Source organism: Buteo buteo, chromosome 13 (assembly GCF_964188355.1).
Source record: "Buteo buteo chromosome 13, bButBut1.hap1.1, whole genome shotgun sequence".
Lineage (NCBI taxonomy): Eukaryota > Metazoa > Chordata > Aves > Accipitriformes > Accipitridae > Buteo > Buteo buteo.
In genome coordinates, this window is record NC_134183.1 from 3,213,180 (window position 1) to 3,229,448 (window position 16,269).

The 16,269-nt window shown below is 47.3% G+C and overlaps 1 protein-coding gene across 4 annotated transcripts in view; it reads left to right on the plus strand.

Moving 5' to 3' along the window:
• Window positions 1-5,467: 5,467 nt before the first annotated feature.
• Window positions 5,468-16,269, plus strand: part of ABCA5 (ATP binding cassette subfamily A member 5) — a 33,745-nt gene continuing 22,943 nt past the window's right edge. The window contains exons 1-10 of one of the 4 annotated variants that reach the window (XM_075044220.1): window positions 5,468-5,520; window positions 8,176-8,282; window positions 8,968-9,081; window positions 9,817-10,021; window positions 11,098-11,256; window positions 11,474-11,571; window positions 12,186-12,415; window positions 13,883-14,024; window positions 14,852-15,040; window positions 15,393-15,540. In XM_075044220.1, the coding sequence (XP_074900321.1) occupies window positions 8,977-9,081; window positions 9,817-10,021; window positions 11,098-11,256; window positions 11,474-11,571; window positions 12,186-12,415; window positions 13,883-14,024; window positions 14,852-15,040; window positions 15,393-15,540 (1,276 nt within the window). In that variant the 5' untranslated portion in view covers window positions 5,468-5,520; window positions 8,176-8,282; window positions 8,968-8,976. Of the gene's footprint in view, window positions 5,521-5,826; window positions 8,283-8,967; window positions 9,082-9,816; window positions 10,022-11,097; window positions 11,257-11,473; window positions 11,572-12,185; window positions 12,416-13,882; window positions 14,025-14,851; window positions 15,041-15,392; window positions 15,541-16,269 lie in introns of those variants that run through there. The other 3 variants (XM_075044217.1, XM_075044219.1, XM_075044218.1) reach the window with 3 other exon arrangements.

Consider the following 16,269-nt stretch of genomic DNA (forward strand, 5'->3'; position numbering starts at 1 on the left):
TTTCTGCTTTCTGGAAGGCGAAGGTACTCTTAGAATGCAGAAGGAAGAGCGTGCCAAGGGCTCCCGGCATAAGTAGCCCTTGGGTTGTGGTCACTCGGTCTCCCGAGGTCAGGAAAGCGTCTGCAATGGAGCAGAAGGACAGCCAGCGCCCGAGCCGTGAGAAAAATGGATCGAAACGGTGACAAGAAATGGGCTGGGAGCGGGACTCGGGTCAGTTAATAAGCAGGTGGTAAGTCCAAAGGAAAATGTAAAATGATCTGGTTTTATCTGCGCTTGAATCTCAGCGATGTATGTGCTGGGCCTCTGGTTCTCAAAGGGCTCAGCAAAGCTTTTGTAAAAAGAGAAGCAGTGAAAGAGCAGCTGCTTACCTGGAGCTTCTGCATCACTGGACAAAATCATTTCAGCCTTCCTGGGCTTTTTGCAAACTCTCTGCTGAATGGGAAGAGCAATCAGAGCAGGTGCATTCTTGCCAGCTGCAACATAAAAGCCGTAGGGGACAGAAGGGCCACATCCACCAAACTGAAATTCGAGAATAATGTTCCAGCTCTGGCCATTTATTTGTTGTCGTGATGCTGAACTTGTTCTCCACTCTCAGCCCAGCACAAGAAAGGATGGGTGGAACCTCCCATCTTTGATCGCAAGAAATAGAGCCTGCTCTGCTGTGCCCATCTCCCTCTCGCTCTGTTCCACGTCCAGCTGTAGCAGGTTTTGCACAGTCCTTTACACCAGCAAGATGAGCGGGGCTGCTACCGAAGGATTTGGAAATGGTCCTTTGTGATTTTAATGCGTACTTTTTTTTTTTTCTTTTTACTTTTGAAAGGCTGAGTCACTACCTACTTAAAGAAAGGAAATTCAGTTAGTCATGTTTCCTTTCCAAAACACGATGGATTAGTGCATTACAACTGCAGCGCATTGAACTGGATTTCCATAATATCCTGTTCACTGAATCCCTTAGGTGAGTGCCTGCGCCCAACTTTCTTTTTCAAAGAAATACTTCTGTAAGGAGATCCTTTAAAAAGACAGTGGAAGAAACGGCCGGCCGCAGGCTGGCAGGGAAGAGGTGCCATTCTGCGTGTGCTGCTGTGGCTTCAGAGCTCCCGATACGATGCAGAGAGTCCATCGGCCCAAAGCGATGAGAACTAGAAAAAAATCCCCGCTGCTTTGGCATGAGCTGTCTGCCATTTGGGTACAGAAAACAAACTAGAGACTCACTAGCAGAAGCACCAGCAAAATACGGAGTTTGGATGTTCAAGTTTTCTTTAAAGTTTTGAATTCTATATTCCATCCGTATTACTTACATACGCGGAGCAGAAACAGCGTGCTAAGGAGGAGCTGAGGAGCCAGGACCACCCTGGCACCAGCGGCATCTCTGTAGGCGTTGGGTACCTCAAACCGAAGACAAACTAACCGCTGGGTTTGTTGGACTGGGGCTGTCACATCACCCCACCAATCTCCAAGCACCCCCTCATTAATTCCCCCTGCTCTTAAGAGAGTTTCAACTCAGACTTACTTCTCCTGAATGCTTTGTTATTTTACCTTTTGTCGTCAAGCTCACGTAATTTAATTTAAGCAACAACTACAGCAGGTTTACACTGGACTCCTGAGCAGCGGGAAGAAACATCCCAAACTTTCAAATAAATGTGTAAACGTTTATAGCTCCCTGTGCTCGGTTGTTTTGCCAGGTGCTGGCTTGGTTTATTACTGGCTTTGATGCTGATGGAGCTGCAGAAGTGGAAGCATCGCTATTCTAAGCAGAAAAATGTTTCCGTGAAAAAAAAGTCAGATTGCCGGTACCTACCAAACCTTTGTGCAACCGTTCGCTCAGCTTCGTTGCATTTGGTGCCGCTACCTGGGTGTAGCTGCTTAGATCTTTATTCCTGTTAAAGAGGTGAAATTGCTTGCTTTGTCTTTAAAGTTTTTCGCTCAGAAGTAGGAGTTGGACGGGTTTCTGGTGCCCGCTGCTTGCAATAAGCAGTGCCCATCCCCGCCTCAGACGCAGACTCCTTTCGGCCCTGAACAAATTACATCACCCTCGGCTTTTTGTATCTATAAGTGGAGATTACGTTTAAAGCATCTGAGCATAGAGGGCTGTTGTAAAAATTAATTAGGTAGTGGTTTTAATGTACTTTGAAGATGAAAAGCATTGCAGTGCTTTAGATGATAATTCCTCTCCGGAGGCGCTCTCCCCGTCGCGCAGGTTGGTTTTGACTCTTGTAGCGATGCCGCCGCGCGTGTCCGACCACAGCAGCACCCAGTACCACGGGTGTCTCACCCGTCCGCCGGTAAAATGGATTTTAGGGGATGTTATCTTCCCGCAGGACACAGCCCGATGTTTTGGAACAGCCCCACGTGAAGCTGCTGCCGTGCTTTGTGCGGACCGTTTTGCTTTTTCTTGCTCTGAGCTGTGGGCCAGGGGGGGTTCTTGGTGCAGACCCCGAGCTCTGAGCTCTTCCCTGGGAGGACAAGGCTTGAGCGGAGCGGTGGTGGTGCTAAAATACCCTAAACTCCGCGGAGTTCGAAACTTTGCAGGTAGAACGTGAATATGAGTCGTTAAAACTTTGGAAGTATAAACAGAGACCACAACCAAACATCAAAGTGACCAGAATTCAGCCCCAGACGGGCTTTTATTCTATTTAATGCTAGATGGATGAAGATAAGGAGTTTAGGGTTTGTTTTATTGAAGCTCAAATTATGCCATTGTATTTACCCAGTATTCATTAAGCAAAACTAAAGGGCATTATTTAATTAGAGTACTTTTATCTAATTCTCTTTGTTAAGGTAATGAAAAGAAGAAAGTTTCCAGTTAAAGCAAGCCTTTCTGATTTTTTTTTTATTTTTTATTTTTGTTCCCCTAAAGGAAGCGCTAGCATAAAGATTGGCAGGGATTTGATCATTTTCTGTATGTGAGGTATCTGAAGGAGCCTGGCCCCACCGCTGCTGGGCCGCACCGCACTCGGGGGACACCTGGTGGAAGCAGCTTCCTCCCCAAAACCTCGTCCCCAAAAACGTCCTCCCCAAAAACCTCCTCCCCAAATCCTCGCCGTGCCGGCCCACGGGATTTCTGCTGCTCAGGGGCTGCAGCAAAAGGTGCCTGTGCCTAACGAGGGCCCTGGGACCAGGGCTGGGATTGAATCCGGGATATTTCCAATCATCTCTGTAGGCAAAGGTGTGAACGCAAAGGTTTCTGCGTGGCCGTGATACCTGCTCGTGTAATCGGTGCTTTCTGCTTAATACTGTGCTTTGAGACCCTTTTCTGCTTTCCAGGTGAGGACGCAGCCTCCTCCGCTCCATTTTCCAAGTAAAAATATTGTGTCCATACTGCTCTTACAGAGCTGCGCTTCAGCGCAGGCGTGCGTGACGCTGGGGCGGCTCCTCAGGTGCAAAAAAAAACCCAACTGGGGCAAGAAATTTCAAATATTTCTCCGTCAAGCTGCTGTGCTCCTCTGCGAGAAGCCGAGCAGTCTGTTTGCTGGAGCACGAGGAGTTCGCAGATTTTTTTTTCCTGAGCAGGCACGCAGCACCTCTGCTGCAGGACTCCAGATGCTCAGCGACGTTCCTGGGTTTCGTTTTCGGCTCAGCCTTTCCCAGCACCTTGCAGGAGGCGTTCGGAAAAAAGGAGGATGTCGGATCGCGGTCATGGGAACGGGATAATTAAGATCTCGGTGGGTTTGATCCCATTCTGGTTGTCAGCAAAAGGCTGTCACGGACTAAGGCGAAGGGCCTGGCTGGAGGGTGGTGGGAATATTTGCTGGAAAGGGAATAACTCCGGTGGGAAACATCACGCACCGTTGAGGTGCCGAGGTAGGGAACCACCAGACGTAAATGACGGGAATTCAGCATTTGTATTCAAGGCAGCGTTTTCAACGCTTTCATTCTATTTCGGGTAATGCAATAAAATATTGCTGACCTTCGGGATGCAAGGAGGAACCAGCACCGCTGGATGTATGGAGTCGCTCCCACCCGTCCCTAAATCTCCGGGTCCCCAGGGCTGTACTTCCAACCCTTTTCCTTTGCTCCCTGGCAAAGGGGGGGGGGTCCTGGGAAGGGGGGGTCCCCGGGAGAGGGGGTGTCTTGGGGGGGGGGGGGGGTCCTGGGAAGAGAGGGTCCTGGGAGTGGGGGGTCCTGGGATGGAGGGGTCCTGGGATGGAGGGTCTTGGCAAGGGGGGTCTCGGGAAGGGGGTGTCCCCAGAAGGGTGTCCTGGGGCGGGGGGGGGTGTCTCAGGAAGATGGGGGTCCCGAGAGGGGGAATGTTGTGAAGGGGGTGTCCTGGGATGGAGGGGTCTTGGGAAGGAGGGTCGTGGGAGAGGGTGTCTCGGGAAAGGGGTGTCCCCAGGGGGGGATCCCATGAGTGGGGGTCCCGGGAGGGGGGGAGTCCCAGGAGGAGGGGAGGGGGTCTCAGGAAGATGGGGGTCCCAAGGGGGGGGGGGGGGTGTCTTGGGAGGGGGTGTCCTGGGACAGAGGGGTCCTGGGAAGGAGGTTCTTGGGAGGGGGTGTCTTGGGAAAGGGGTGTCCCTGGGGGGGGGATCCCATGAGTGGGGGTCCCAGGAGGGGGGGGGGAGTCCCCTGGGGGGAAGGTGGTCTCAGGAAGGTGGGGGGTCTGAGGAAGATGGGGGTCTCGGGCAGGGGAGGTGTCAGGAAGGGGGTGTCCCAAGAGGGGGGGAGGTCTTGGGAAGACGGGGGTCCCAAGAGGGGGGGGGTCTCAGGAGGGGGTGTCCTGGGACAGAGGGGTCCTGGCAAGGAGGGTCTTGGGGGGGGGGGGGTGCTGGGGAAGAAGGTGTCTCCAGAGGGAGGGAGTCCCAGGAGGGAGGGGGGGGTCTCAGGAGGATGGGGGTCCCGAGAGGGGGAATGTTGGGAGGGGGGTGTCCTGGGATGGAGGGGTCTTTGGAGGGGGTGTCTTGGGAAAGGGGTGTACCCGGGGGGGGATCCCATGAGTGGGGGTCCCAGGAGGGGGGGAGTCCCATGGGGGGGGGTGGTCTCAGGAAGATGGGGGTCTTGGGAAGATGGGGGTCCTGGGAGAGGGGGAGTCCGGGGGGGGGGGGGGATCTCGGGAAGATGTGGGTCTCAGAAGGGGGTGTCCTGGGACAGAGGGGTCCTGGCAAGGAGGGTCTTGGGGGGGGGGGGGGTTGCTGGGGAAGAAGGTGTCTCCAGAGGGGGGTCTCAGGAAGATGGGGGGTCTCAGGAGGGGGGTGCCCTGGGACAGAGGGGTCTCGGGAAGGGGATGTCCCGGGAGGGGGGGGGGGTGTCTTGGGAAGACGGGGGTCCCGGGAGGGGGGGGAGTCCCAGGAGGGGGGTGTCTGGGGAAGGGGGTTTGCTGGGAGGGGGCTTTCCCGGGAAGGGGGTAGCGGGGGGGGGGGAAGCTGCCGGTGCTGCAGCCCCTCCCGTGCCCGGCAGGGCCCCGGGGGGGGCGGTGGGTGGGCAGCAGCCCCCGCCCCGCTCCGCCCCGCTCCGCCCCGGGGCGGCGGTGGAGCAGCCCGGCCCCTGCGCCCAGCGCCGGGCGGGGAACGGAGCCGAGCCGAGCCGGTGAGAACCGGGGGGGGAGAACCGGGGGGGGGGGGGGCTCTGCCGGCCGTTCTCCGCTGCGGATGGAGGCGGGGACCGGGGGGGGGGGACACACACGGCGGCTGCTGTACCGGGGAAAAGAGCCCCCCCCTCCCCGAGGTGTGTAAAGCGGGAAGGGGAAGAAAAAAAGGAGAGGAAGAGGAGGAGTTTTGCCGTCGGTGGGCGTCATTACTCGAGAGTAAATGCTTTGGGGGTGGGGGGGTATTTATTTTTGTGTTTAGTAAGGTTGCGGGGCTGGGGGGGAAAATGGTGAGGAATCGGTATTTATAAAGAAAAAAAAAAAAAGGAATGGTGGGCCCCCCCCCCCACCCTGGCTCCGCGGCTGCAACTGCGGGAGTCCCCGGGGAGCGATGGGTTTGGCCGGGGGGGGTCCGGGGAGGTGGGCTGGGGCCGGGTGTTGGGTGCCGGTGGGTGTTCTCGCGTTCTCCCGCAGCGAAACGCCGAGGAGTTCGGCGGGTTCGTTCTGCAGATGCTGGGCGCCGGGGTGCTGTCAGCCCCAGGCGCGGCTGGTTTCCCTTGGGATTCAGGGAAGGGAGAAAAGCCAGCCCGGTTTTAAAAAATGCTTCAATAAATCATTTCGCTTCAATAATTCAAGCGCAGTGAGAAGCGCTTGAGAGTTTTTTTCTTAAGGAGCGTTTAGGCTGCCGTCTTCTTGCAGCAAGATCAATAATCTTATTTTTCTTATCTTTCTGCAGGTGTTGTTCACTGATAAGTTGGGGTTTTTTCCCTCAAGCCACAGCTCATTTAGCTGAGGCTCACACACATACAGCAGGGTTTTTTAGCTTAAAACCCAAGGGAAACCTAACGTGCAGCATAAAAATCGCATAAACTGACCATTGTCAGGTTGATGGCTGGGGGAGCGAGGGAGGTTTTCCTAAGTATCATCTGATTGTTATTCTTCTCCCCCCGTAAAAAGCACTAGCATCTCTGATGTGGAATTAAAGCACAAAAAGAAATTAATTTCCTTGAGCTTGCTTTGATCGAGAAGCCCACAAATAGTTGTGTTTCAGCCACTTCTGTCAGCACAAGATCAGAAGGAAGAGGCTAAATTGTGGGGGACTTTCACAGGTTAAGAGTATTTTCATTTTGTCTGGTATTATTCAAATAAATGTCTTGGCTGCTTCTTTTTCTGTTCAGCCTACAGGTTCATTTTTTTCATCTGGAGTTTCTAGGAGGGTTTGTTGGGGTTTTTTTTCCCCCAGATACAATTTTTCACTGTTCAGGTGATGCTTCTTCGGTGTTCTTAATTGTGTGTTACGTAGCTTCATTAGCTTATGGGGAGATGGCAGGTATCAAGCAATTAATTAATGTTCTTAAAGTGACCCTTCCTCCAACCTAGGTGATGTAAATTAAAGCATGGAAGCGTTCCAGTGAAGATGTGGAAGTATTACCGTTTCAGGTTTTTATAACTGGATAGAAAATAATTAAAGAAACAGTAACTGGCATTAGTGATTGAATCCGATTAAATCATTGCCCATTTTCTGGATTTCAGTAAAACGGAGGAGTGTGACTGAGGGAAGGGGTTTAATGCAGTCATGTAGCGTTCAGCAAGGATCTCGACGGAGCTTCTCCTCTTGTAAGTGCTCTTGAAATCTGCTCCTGAATGCACACAGCGGAAGCACAAGCTCTTAACGGGGCACGCTGTGAGCAGAGGGGAGAAGCGTGTTATTTTTTACGACCTGTAAGCAATAGCTGCTGCTCTTGATTATTTTTAAAACACTCTGCTGTCATTTCGAGGCATTTCTTGCTCGAAAATATCCAGAGGAGTTGTATGCGTTTTTCCTGCAAGAATTAGTTGTTAGCATAGGTTGATGTTTAAGCGTTTTGTGGTTGGTTTGGTTTTTTTAATCAAAGAAATTTTTTTTAATTTTTTTTTTTTTTTTTTCGTTTTTGAAGTAGATTCGATGGGACTTGATCGGAAGCACTCCAGGCTCTAGGTGGGAACTCTTCCCAAGGTTTGCTTTTCAGTGACATGCAGCCGTGTCCCACGCGGGTCCTCGCGCTGCGTGTCCCTGCGGGGGGTCACTGTCCCGCGGGGGACCCCGACACCCACCGGAGGAAGCCGTGAGCTGTGGGTTTGGTTCCTCGCGGGCACCTTTCCCCTCCTCTCTTCCTTCCTACGCTCGGAGAAAACGCAGGCTCCCACAGAGCTGTCTCTCTAGGAGCAGTTTGTGTATTTGAAGTTCTTCAAGCTGAGCTCGTAGCGGCGGTCCTGACATCTGAGCAACCTGATGTGTTTCTTTAGTTGATGTCTGTGCTCCAAAAATAGATTTCCATATTAAAATACAGCTGGGGAAGGAAGCTTGAGCCATGTGTTGTCTGACAGATAACATTGAAACCAGGTCCTGCTCTGAATACGCAGTCCCCAAAGCCATCGGTTCGCTTTTTGAATAAGTGTCGGTAGCCGTAAAACCTGGACTACGGATAAATTCTTAAAATCTGCGCTGTCTTTTGGGTGAAATGTTGAGAAAGGGCTCAGTGGCATGCAGGTGTTGCTGCAGGTGGGACTTTCGGCTGGAGCGGTCGAGGGGCTGGAAGGGTTTGGTGGGGTGAAGACCCACGCGAGTTCTCACGCTGTCTCTGCCCAGCGGCTCACGATTATATTTAATTTCACAGGTGAAGAAATGGAGAGAGATATGTAGATTGACCGGGGACTTCGAACCTCGGGCAGCAAAACCAGGGATAGAAACCTGGTGGTTCCCCAACCTGCCGTCCCTCGCCAGGTACGTCCTGGTGGAATGGGATGCTGTCTCCTGGAAGGGCGTTTTCAATTTTAATTTACTTTTTTTTTTCCCCACCGCCAAAAAGATTATCTTAAGCACTACTGTGCTGTGCGGCTGGCCTAATGAAAAGGTAAAAAATAATGAAAATAAGTGCTGTTGGATCTGCTCCAGAATGAAAAGGGGTTACTCGCGGTAAATTGAACAGTTTGCCTGGGGTGAGATGGCTCGTGGTTTCGGATGCGCGGGGCTGGCTGGCTGCCCTGAGCCCATGTGATGGACACGGGAATTGCGCTCCGAGATAAATATTTTGGTTCGTAGTTTATACGTAGCAAAATGAAAATAAGCCCAGGTTAGCTCGAGTCTTGGGAGCTGGCGTAGAGCTGGTCCTGCCTTTGGGTGGAAGATTGCTCGGGTGGCATCCCCAGGCTTCCCCCAGCCGGTTTCCCCAGCTCGCTCATTCTAAATGAGTACTAGCAATTTCTTCATGTAACTGGCATCTAGCATATATATATATATATATAGGAAGGCATTAAAAATATGAAAAACTGAAAATGAAAACTTTATATAAAAATAGAAAAATATGAGATACTGGATGCTGCAACTGCCTGGCTTTTGCTTTTTAAATTGTTTTGTCATTTCATATGGATTTGGTTTTGTTGTGGTTTTTTTTCCTTAAACAAACTAGGCTTGAAAAATGGCACCAGCAGCTCCAAGAGAAGCAGGAGTATGGAGACAAACCAGAGCTCTCTTATTCAAGAACTGTCTTATTAAATGTAGGACTAAAAAAAGCAGCGTTCAGGTAAGCGGAAGGCTTGTTTACTGCTGCCTTCATGTCTGCAGTTATTCTGCATTTAAGTAGCTCCTGAGTCAGAGGCACTGCTCAGTTTTGTTATAATGTTTCTGAAGCTTCAAGGTCTGCTCTGAATTTTAGGTTGAAAGAGGCTTTTTCAGAAGGTATTTTGTGATTCTTTGGTTGAAAATACATCCTAATGTGGAAGGCATTACCCAGAAAATATCCTTGAATTAATATTGCAATCTTAGTGCACTTCAAAAACTTCTGCACCTGTAACTGAGCAGTATAGCGGGATTAGACCTCTCCAGAAGATTTTTATCTTCTCTCACAGTTTAGCCCTGTGCATAGGTGATGTGTATGATACTTTAAGATGAATTTTGGGGTGAAGAAGAGACAGTACAAAGCTTGGCTAGACTTGTTTAATGGTTCATGCTTCATGTTCTGCTACTTTCCAAATAGCGCAAGTGTGCTGATCTTTAAAGCATGTAAAAATTATCCCTTTATACCTTAAAATGGCTTCTTAGGTTACCAACGCATGCGATTAAAATCCTGCTTCAGCGCCAGAGAAGGATTTGGCATTAAAATTACTGTTGCGTTGAAAACATGCAGGGAGCTTTACAGTCAAGTAGTCAGACTCACAGTCCCTCCTTTAAGCTTCGTGTAACTAAGATAAATTTTTGGAAATTCTCGTTCCTACGACTGCTCTTTGAAGTTTTCGTATTTCTTTCTTTCTTTGCGCAGGAGGTCCTTTTCCCACTCTTTTTCTTGTTTTGGCTGATTCTGATGAGCATGATGCACCCGCACAGAAAATACGGCGAGGTCGCCAACACCAACCTCGGCACTCTGGATACCTCCATGCTGGTGAATTTTGTCATCGGGTACACACCGCCAACCCGAATGGCACGAGAAATCATGAAGAAAGTGGCTTTTGATAACTTCGAAGATGGTATTCAGAACCTGAGCATTTTGTTTCTCTCAGTATATCTCATGCCGTGGCTTGTGTTTGAAGAGGGAGCTCGCTGTCGCTGCTGCTGATAGAAAAAAAAAAAAAGCATTTGTTTTCCATCGCAGATAGAGAACAGACTGTGAAGGCGTTTTTTTTGCTTGGTTGACAAATGTTCTGGCACTGCCATCTCAAAGTGGTTCCCATTCTCCTGTTGCAGCCAACAAGTGTTATGTGGCTGCAGGAAAGGTTTTGGCAGGACACAAATGCAAAGTACAAATTGCCCCTGAACAGCTCTGGGGCTAATTAATACTTGTCCTGTGACATTCTGGGGCAAATTCAGGAAATGATGCTGTCCTGCAGATATTTTAGGTTGTGTTTTCTATCCTGTTGTTACTATCAAAACAACATTTTTAAATTATTTTTTTTTTATGTGCTGATTCCCATTAACACTGTCACCTCTTCTTTTGAAAGCGAGTTTTCTTTTTTTTTCTTTTTTTAAAAGTGCTTTGCCTACACAGCTCACACATCTAGCGGGCACTTATCTCTCCAAAACCACTCTGATGTATTTTTAGTTTGGTATCTTTGATTCTCTTCCTTGTGGTATGTATGTTTCAAAGGTACTGCGGAGAAACAGCCCAGCCCGACGTCCGCCTTTTCCTTACGGGTGCCCCCCATCCTCTGCTGAAGCTGGTGGCAAAATACCATTTTTTTCATATATTTAGCCCTCTGCACTGGTTAATCTGCCCTGTACAAGAAAAGTGCTGGTGCTGGAGAATAAACTCACGGGTAGCCGGCAGAGGATTGGGGCACAGAAGCTGTTGGAGCAGCAAAATATGGGGGAAAAAGGGGAAGACTTGGGGCTAAATTTGAATTCCCCACCCTGCTACTGAGCGACACTCCAGGTTTCTGTTCAGAATACTTCCTTCACTGGGACAAAAATATAGCCATATATATATATCTCCAAAACCAAACAAATCATTAATGATTAACACGGTGCTTTTTTAAAACTGTCGCACAGTTTTTCTTCCTGCTGTGCTGATACCTAAATCGACATGATAATTTCTTCTCTCTCCCAGGCATCATCACAGAGGAGTATTTAAGCGAAGAGGAGCTGCAAGAGGCTAGTGCTTTTAAACGCTCAAACTTTGTGGGTGTAGTGTTCAACGATGCCATGTCCTACCAGCTGAGGTTTCCCGATTCGGTCGCTATGTCTTCCATTTATATGGAATCGAGAGGTAAATGCGCACGCTTTTATATGTACTCTGTAAGGGGATTAGCTGAAAAATCACGCCCTCTTTTTCCTTTTCGGCCTGATGGTGCATATATTGGTTTGTGGAAGTTTTTTCCACCATTTATAAGGGATCACCTTAAGCTGCACCGTCTTTACATTGGGGATAGGACAGCTGTAACTCTGGCTTTTTGCATTTTAAAATGCTTTGCTTTATTCTGCAGCCAGTTGTTCCAACCTGCGGAAGGGATGCGAATCGGTAACATACTGGAGCTCGGGGTTTACGGCTCTGCAAGCCTGCATCGATGCTGCAATTATACAGGTAAATCTGAAAAAATAACAGAATAAAACCAAGGAGGTTCAAATCCATGGACTGCCTTGGCTCTGACTGGTTTTGTTCTACTGTCTGTTAATTGTGTAAAATGCTATATCAAAAATTAGCTTGAATCCAGTGAAAAGGCAGAATATTTCATGTGTGTTTTGCCGTATTTCGCGCAGAAGCATTCTTGTCCGTTGAATAATGCGGATGTTTGTCTTCATTTGTGTCCAAACGAGCCTGAACCGTACATCACAGCAGTCGTCAAAACATGAAGGCTTGACAGCGCTCGCCCCAAAATGCTGTTTAAGATGCTGTACCGAAAGGGGCTGCAGAATTTGCCTGACTATTTTATTGTCGGTATTTGTCAGTAATGCCCTTTTCCCTATTGCTCTCCCGTCATGTCGCTCGCGGTGAGAGCGAGTCTCATCTTTTTAGGTGGTAGGAATTGCAAAATTGTTCATTTTATCTCCAGGTGTTTAGATATTCTCCAATTTCTGTGCGTTTGGGCTGGGATTTGGGCACAGTAAGGTTTCAGGGTCTCCAGATCTCTCCTTGTCAGCGGGGATGGAGACTGGGCTGAGGGATGCAAAAATAACTTTTCCTTCTTTTCCTTTTAGCTGAAGACTAACCAGTCGGTTTGGGAACAACTTGAATCGACAAGAGCAATGGTCATGGGAGAGGCTGCCGTGGTGGAAATAGATAATTTTCCTCGTGCGATCATTTTAATTTACCTAGTGATCGCTTTTTCACCGTTTGGGTATTATTTGGCAATTCATATTGTGGCAGAAAAGGAGAGGAAGTTGAAGGAATTCTTAAAAATATTGGGACTTCATGACACTGCCTTTTGGTATGTGAGTGTTTGGTATAACGCATTCTTTATAAAAGAAATACGAAATATATAAAGAAATATAAAAAAAATAACACTTTCTAGGAAAACAACTCCATCCCATCCTCCAGTTTTTTAATTGTTTTCAGTGTCATTAAGTGAAAACAGTTGAAAAGTGAGATACTCTGTAAAATGGAACATAGAGATACTTGCAGTACCATGAAAATAGGTATGTTTTAATAAGTGAATACCAGAGTAACACTTGCATTTTTGTGCACGTAAAGTTACACCAGACTTAGAGGGATTAAATGTGATGATGCGTGAGATTTTTATGTAGTTTGTTTTTAAATATTTCTGGCTCAGCACCTCCTTCTCTGGAGGTTCAACAGGTGACCTGCAGTCTCGCTTCAGAGCTTAGCAGCAGTTTCCCCGCCGTATAATTAAATGAATCTAACTCTATAATTTTAACATGACAGAGTATTCTAAGCAACAGGTTTTAATTTGTTTCCTTACCATGATGGAAATTGTCTTATGCAATATGATGTTTTGGGTTTTTTTCCAAATGAGAGGATGTACTAATCTGAAGTCATTGATAGTCGCAGAGATAAAAGCAGGTTTAGCTTTGCCCTTTGCCGCAGCGCCCGACAGCTTTTTAGCATCTTTCCCTGCTACACCATAACAGCCAGCCGGGGTTTCTCTGCGTTATTTTTTTTTCTGGTTGCTTTTGTCTTATTTCTATACCCAGGCTCTTTTCTGGCAGTCGGTTCTGTTTGTTTGCTGTATGTCCTTGGGGATAAATCTTATTCAGCTGAGTCCTTCACCCGCTGTCCCCACTCGCCCCTCACACATCAGCATTTGAGTAACTCCGGTCTGGGGAAAATGATTTTACTTTTCCCAGGGTGAAACAGGAGCGATCTGCAAAGGCACGCTGGTAACGCAGCTTTGATCTGCCACTGAATATAACTCGGAAATTTGTTTCTGAGGAAGCTGTGTCACTTTTTACTACCTGTACACAAACCGCCCTTGTTTCCTGAGGTCAGAATTGCTCACAGACTTGCAGCTCTGTTTTTAAAAAGAAAAGGATTTTATTACCCTGCCCAGCTACTGGAATGACTAATGTATTAAATTTTAAATAGAATTTCTTTAATTATTGAAACATACTACTCAGTTACCCTCTTTTGGTTATGCCATGGAATTAATTATGCAAGTTGAAAAAAAAAAAACAACCACCATGAATTGTCTAATTGTGTTTCTTTTTGATGCCATGGGTATTGATGTGTGTGCTCTAATGGCTAGAACATTTACAGGGATGTTTACAAGAGCTCTTTTTATTTGGGGGCTCTTGTTTTGTTGCAAGCTTGTCCTTTGGTGCAGCTGTCTGGAATATTAAAGAATGGAAGTTTTAGCTATTTTTGTGCGTGAATAGTTCAGGCTATGAATTTGTTGACTGATTTCTGTTCTCTTCCCCCCCCCCCCTTTTGCTCCTAGGCTTTCTTGGGTGCTGCTCTACATGAGCCTGATTTTTGTCATGTCCATTCTTATGGCGGTGATCGCAACGGCCTCTTCCCTCTTTCCCCAGAGCAGTGCCTTTGTGATATTTCTCCTTTTTTTCCTGTACGGGATCTCTTCAGTAAGTATTCCTGGTCTCCTTGAATTCAGCCATCCCATCCATCTGCTCTGGTTTGGGATGGTGTACAGGTCTCAACCGTCACTGTGAGAAATATCTTTCCTTACTGAAATATCTGAGTTTATAATAGGACAAGGGGTAACGATTTTAAACTGAAAGAGGGTAGATTTAGGTTAGATATAAGGAAGAAATTCTTTGTCGTGAGGGTGGTGAGGCACTGGAACAGATTGCCCAGAGAGGTTGTGGATGCCCCATCCCTGGAAGTGTTCACGGCCAGGTTGGATGGGGCTTGGAACTAGATAATCTTTAAGGTCCCTTCCAAGCCAAACCATTCTATGATTCTATGTTAATCATCTGTCTTTGAACTGAAAACTGCTGTTTTGAAGTCCAAACCCATGCCCCCTTCTAAACATTTGTCGTTACTATATAGCATAATGTTAAAACCCTCTTTAAAGGTCAGAGAATTAATTTATACAGCAAATCACTTCTCTGAGTTCATAAGCCACCAATGCAGAAATAGTTATTTGTTTACTGTCTGTCATTTACAGAAGGTGTACTAACCAGGGTGTATATGCACGCTCAGCCATACGGCTCCTTATTTCTCTTTTATAATTTTTTTCTGTGCTCTGTCACCTGGCATCTTTGGGAATTCTGTCCCTCCCAGTGGTCTCTTTGTAAGGGAAGTGTGGGATGTGGGGAATACTGTAGTGACTATACCAGGAAAAGGATATGATTGAAACTGTGGTCTTTCTACTTTAGTTTTTCTATACCCTGTATTGTTAATTTTTTTTAACATAGTACCTTCTTGTGTTTTTTTAATCTGTTCTTAGGTTTTCTTTGCACTTATGCTGACACCTCTATTTAAAAAGTCAAAGCACGTGGGTATAGTGGAGTTCTTGGCAACGCTGGCTTTTGGTTTTGTGGGCCTTAATATTGTCCTACTGGAAGATTTCCCCAAATCTTTCGTTTGGATTCTCAGCCCCTTGTGTCAGTGCAGCTTCTTGATCGGTGTCGCGCAGGTAAATAACCTGCTACTCCTCCGACTGCAACCTCATCGCGCTCGTTTGTCTTGCATCGTTTTCAAATAGGTCTTGATGTAAATAAATATATATTTTAATTTTTTTTTAATAAACTGATGATGGTGGGGAAAAATGCCTATTTTAATAGCTTCCTGTGGCAATTTAATATCAAGTAAAACACAGCGCACCATCAAGCAACTGTTATTCTTCGTGTTTGTTGCTGTGATCTCAGTCACTTTTTCATTAATTTTTTTTTGTTGTTGTTGCTAAATTTTGCACCGTGCTGTCGTGTCTTTCCAGGCTGGTACAGTGCTGGTGTGTAACAGCTCCATTTATCTGTGTGTGTTGGCAGGTCATGCATCTAGAAGATTATGAAGATGGTGCAACATTTTCAAATCTAAATCACGGTCCTTACCCGCTCTTTATCTCTCTTATTTTGTTGGTGTTGGATAGCATATTTTATCTGCTTGTAGCCGTCTACCTTGATCAGGTTATGCCAGGTACGTTCATGAGAAAAATGCAACTGAACTGCACTAGCATCACCCATTCCTGAAGTCCTGAGCCCCCCAGGTTGACGTGGCTGGTGGAGCTGGGTGGCATTTCTGACTTAATTTCAACGGTGGAGAAAGGAGATAGTGCTGTTTACAAATATATTTCACGCTGTGACTCAGAATAATTTTGGCTGAAATAATTTATTCTATTAAAACCGAGATATGAGAGGGGGTATTTGTATGTTTAGAATTGATGGCCCTTAGGTACGCCAGCTAAACTTTTTTCCCCTCTTTCTAGAGGAAAAGCTTCTTTACCGGGTTAACTAGTGGTTCAGCCTTTGCAATTTGCTCTTCTTCCAGGGTTGAAAATTAAAGACTGCTCTGCCTGTTCCAGACCTTTCCCTGTGACGGCAGTAGTTTAACGTGAAGCGCAGAATCTAAGTTGTTAATCTTGCGACTAATGCCTGGTTAAGCCCTTCGACTCCCTTTCCTCTGATCTCTCTGGATTTACGGTGCCTGTGTTTAAGTCAACTGTTCTTTCAGCACTGGGGATTTCTCTTGCATCGAAAGAGATTTGCCCATATAGTTAAATACTGAGCAAAACTGGAAGGTGCTAGCGGTGTCGATGGGAACCGTGGCTTGGATGCGGATAAAGTAAATTTGGCCGATGAAATTCCTCCAGGATGGGGGTGTGGGCTGGCCCCTAAACCTTTAGCAGGATAGCTCAGGGCTTTTACA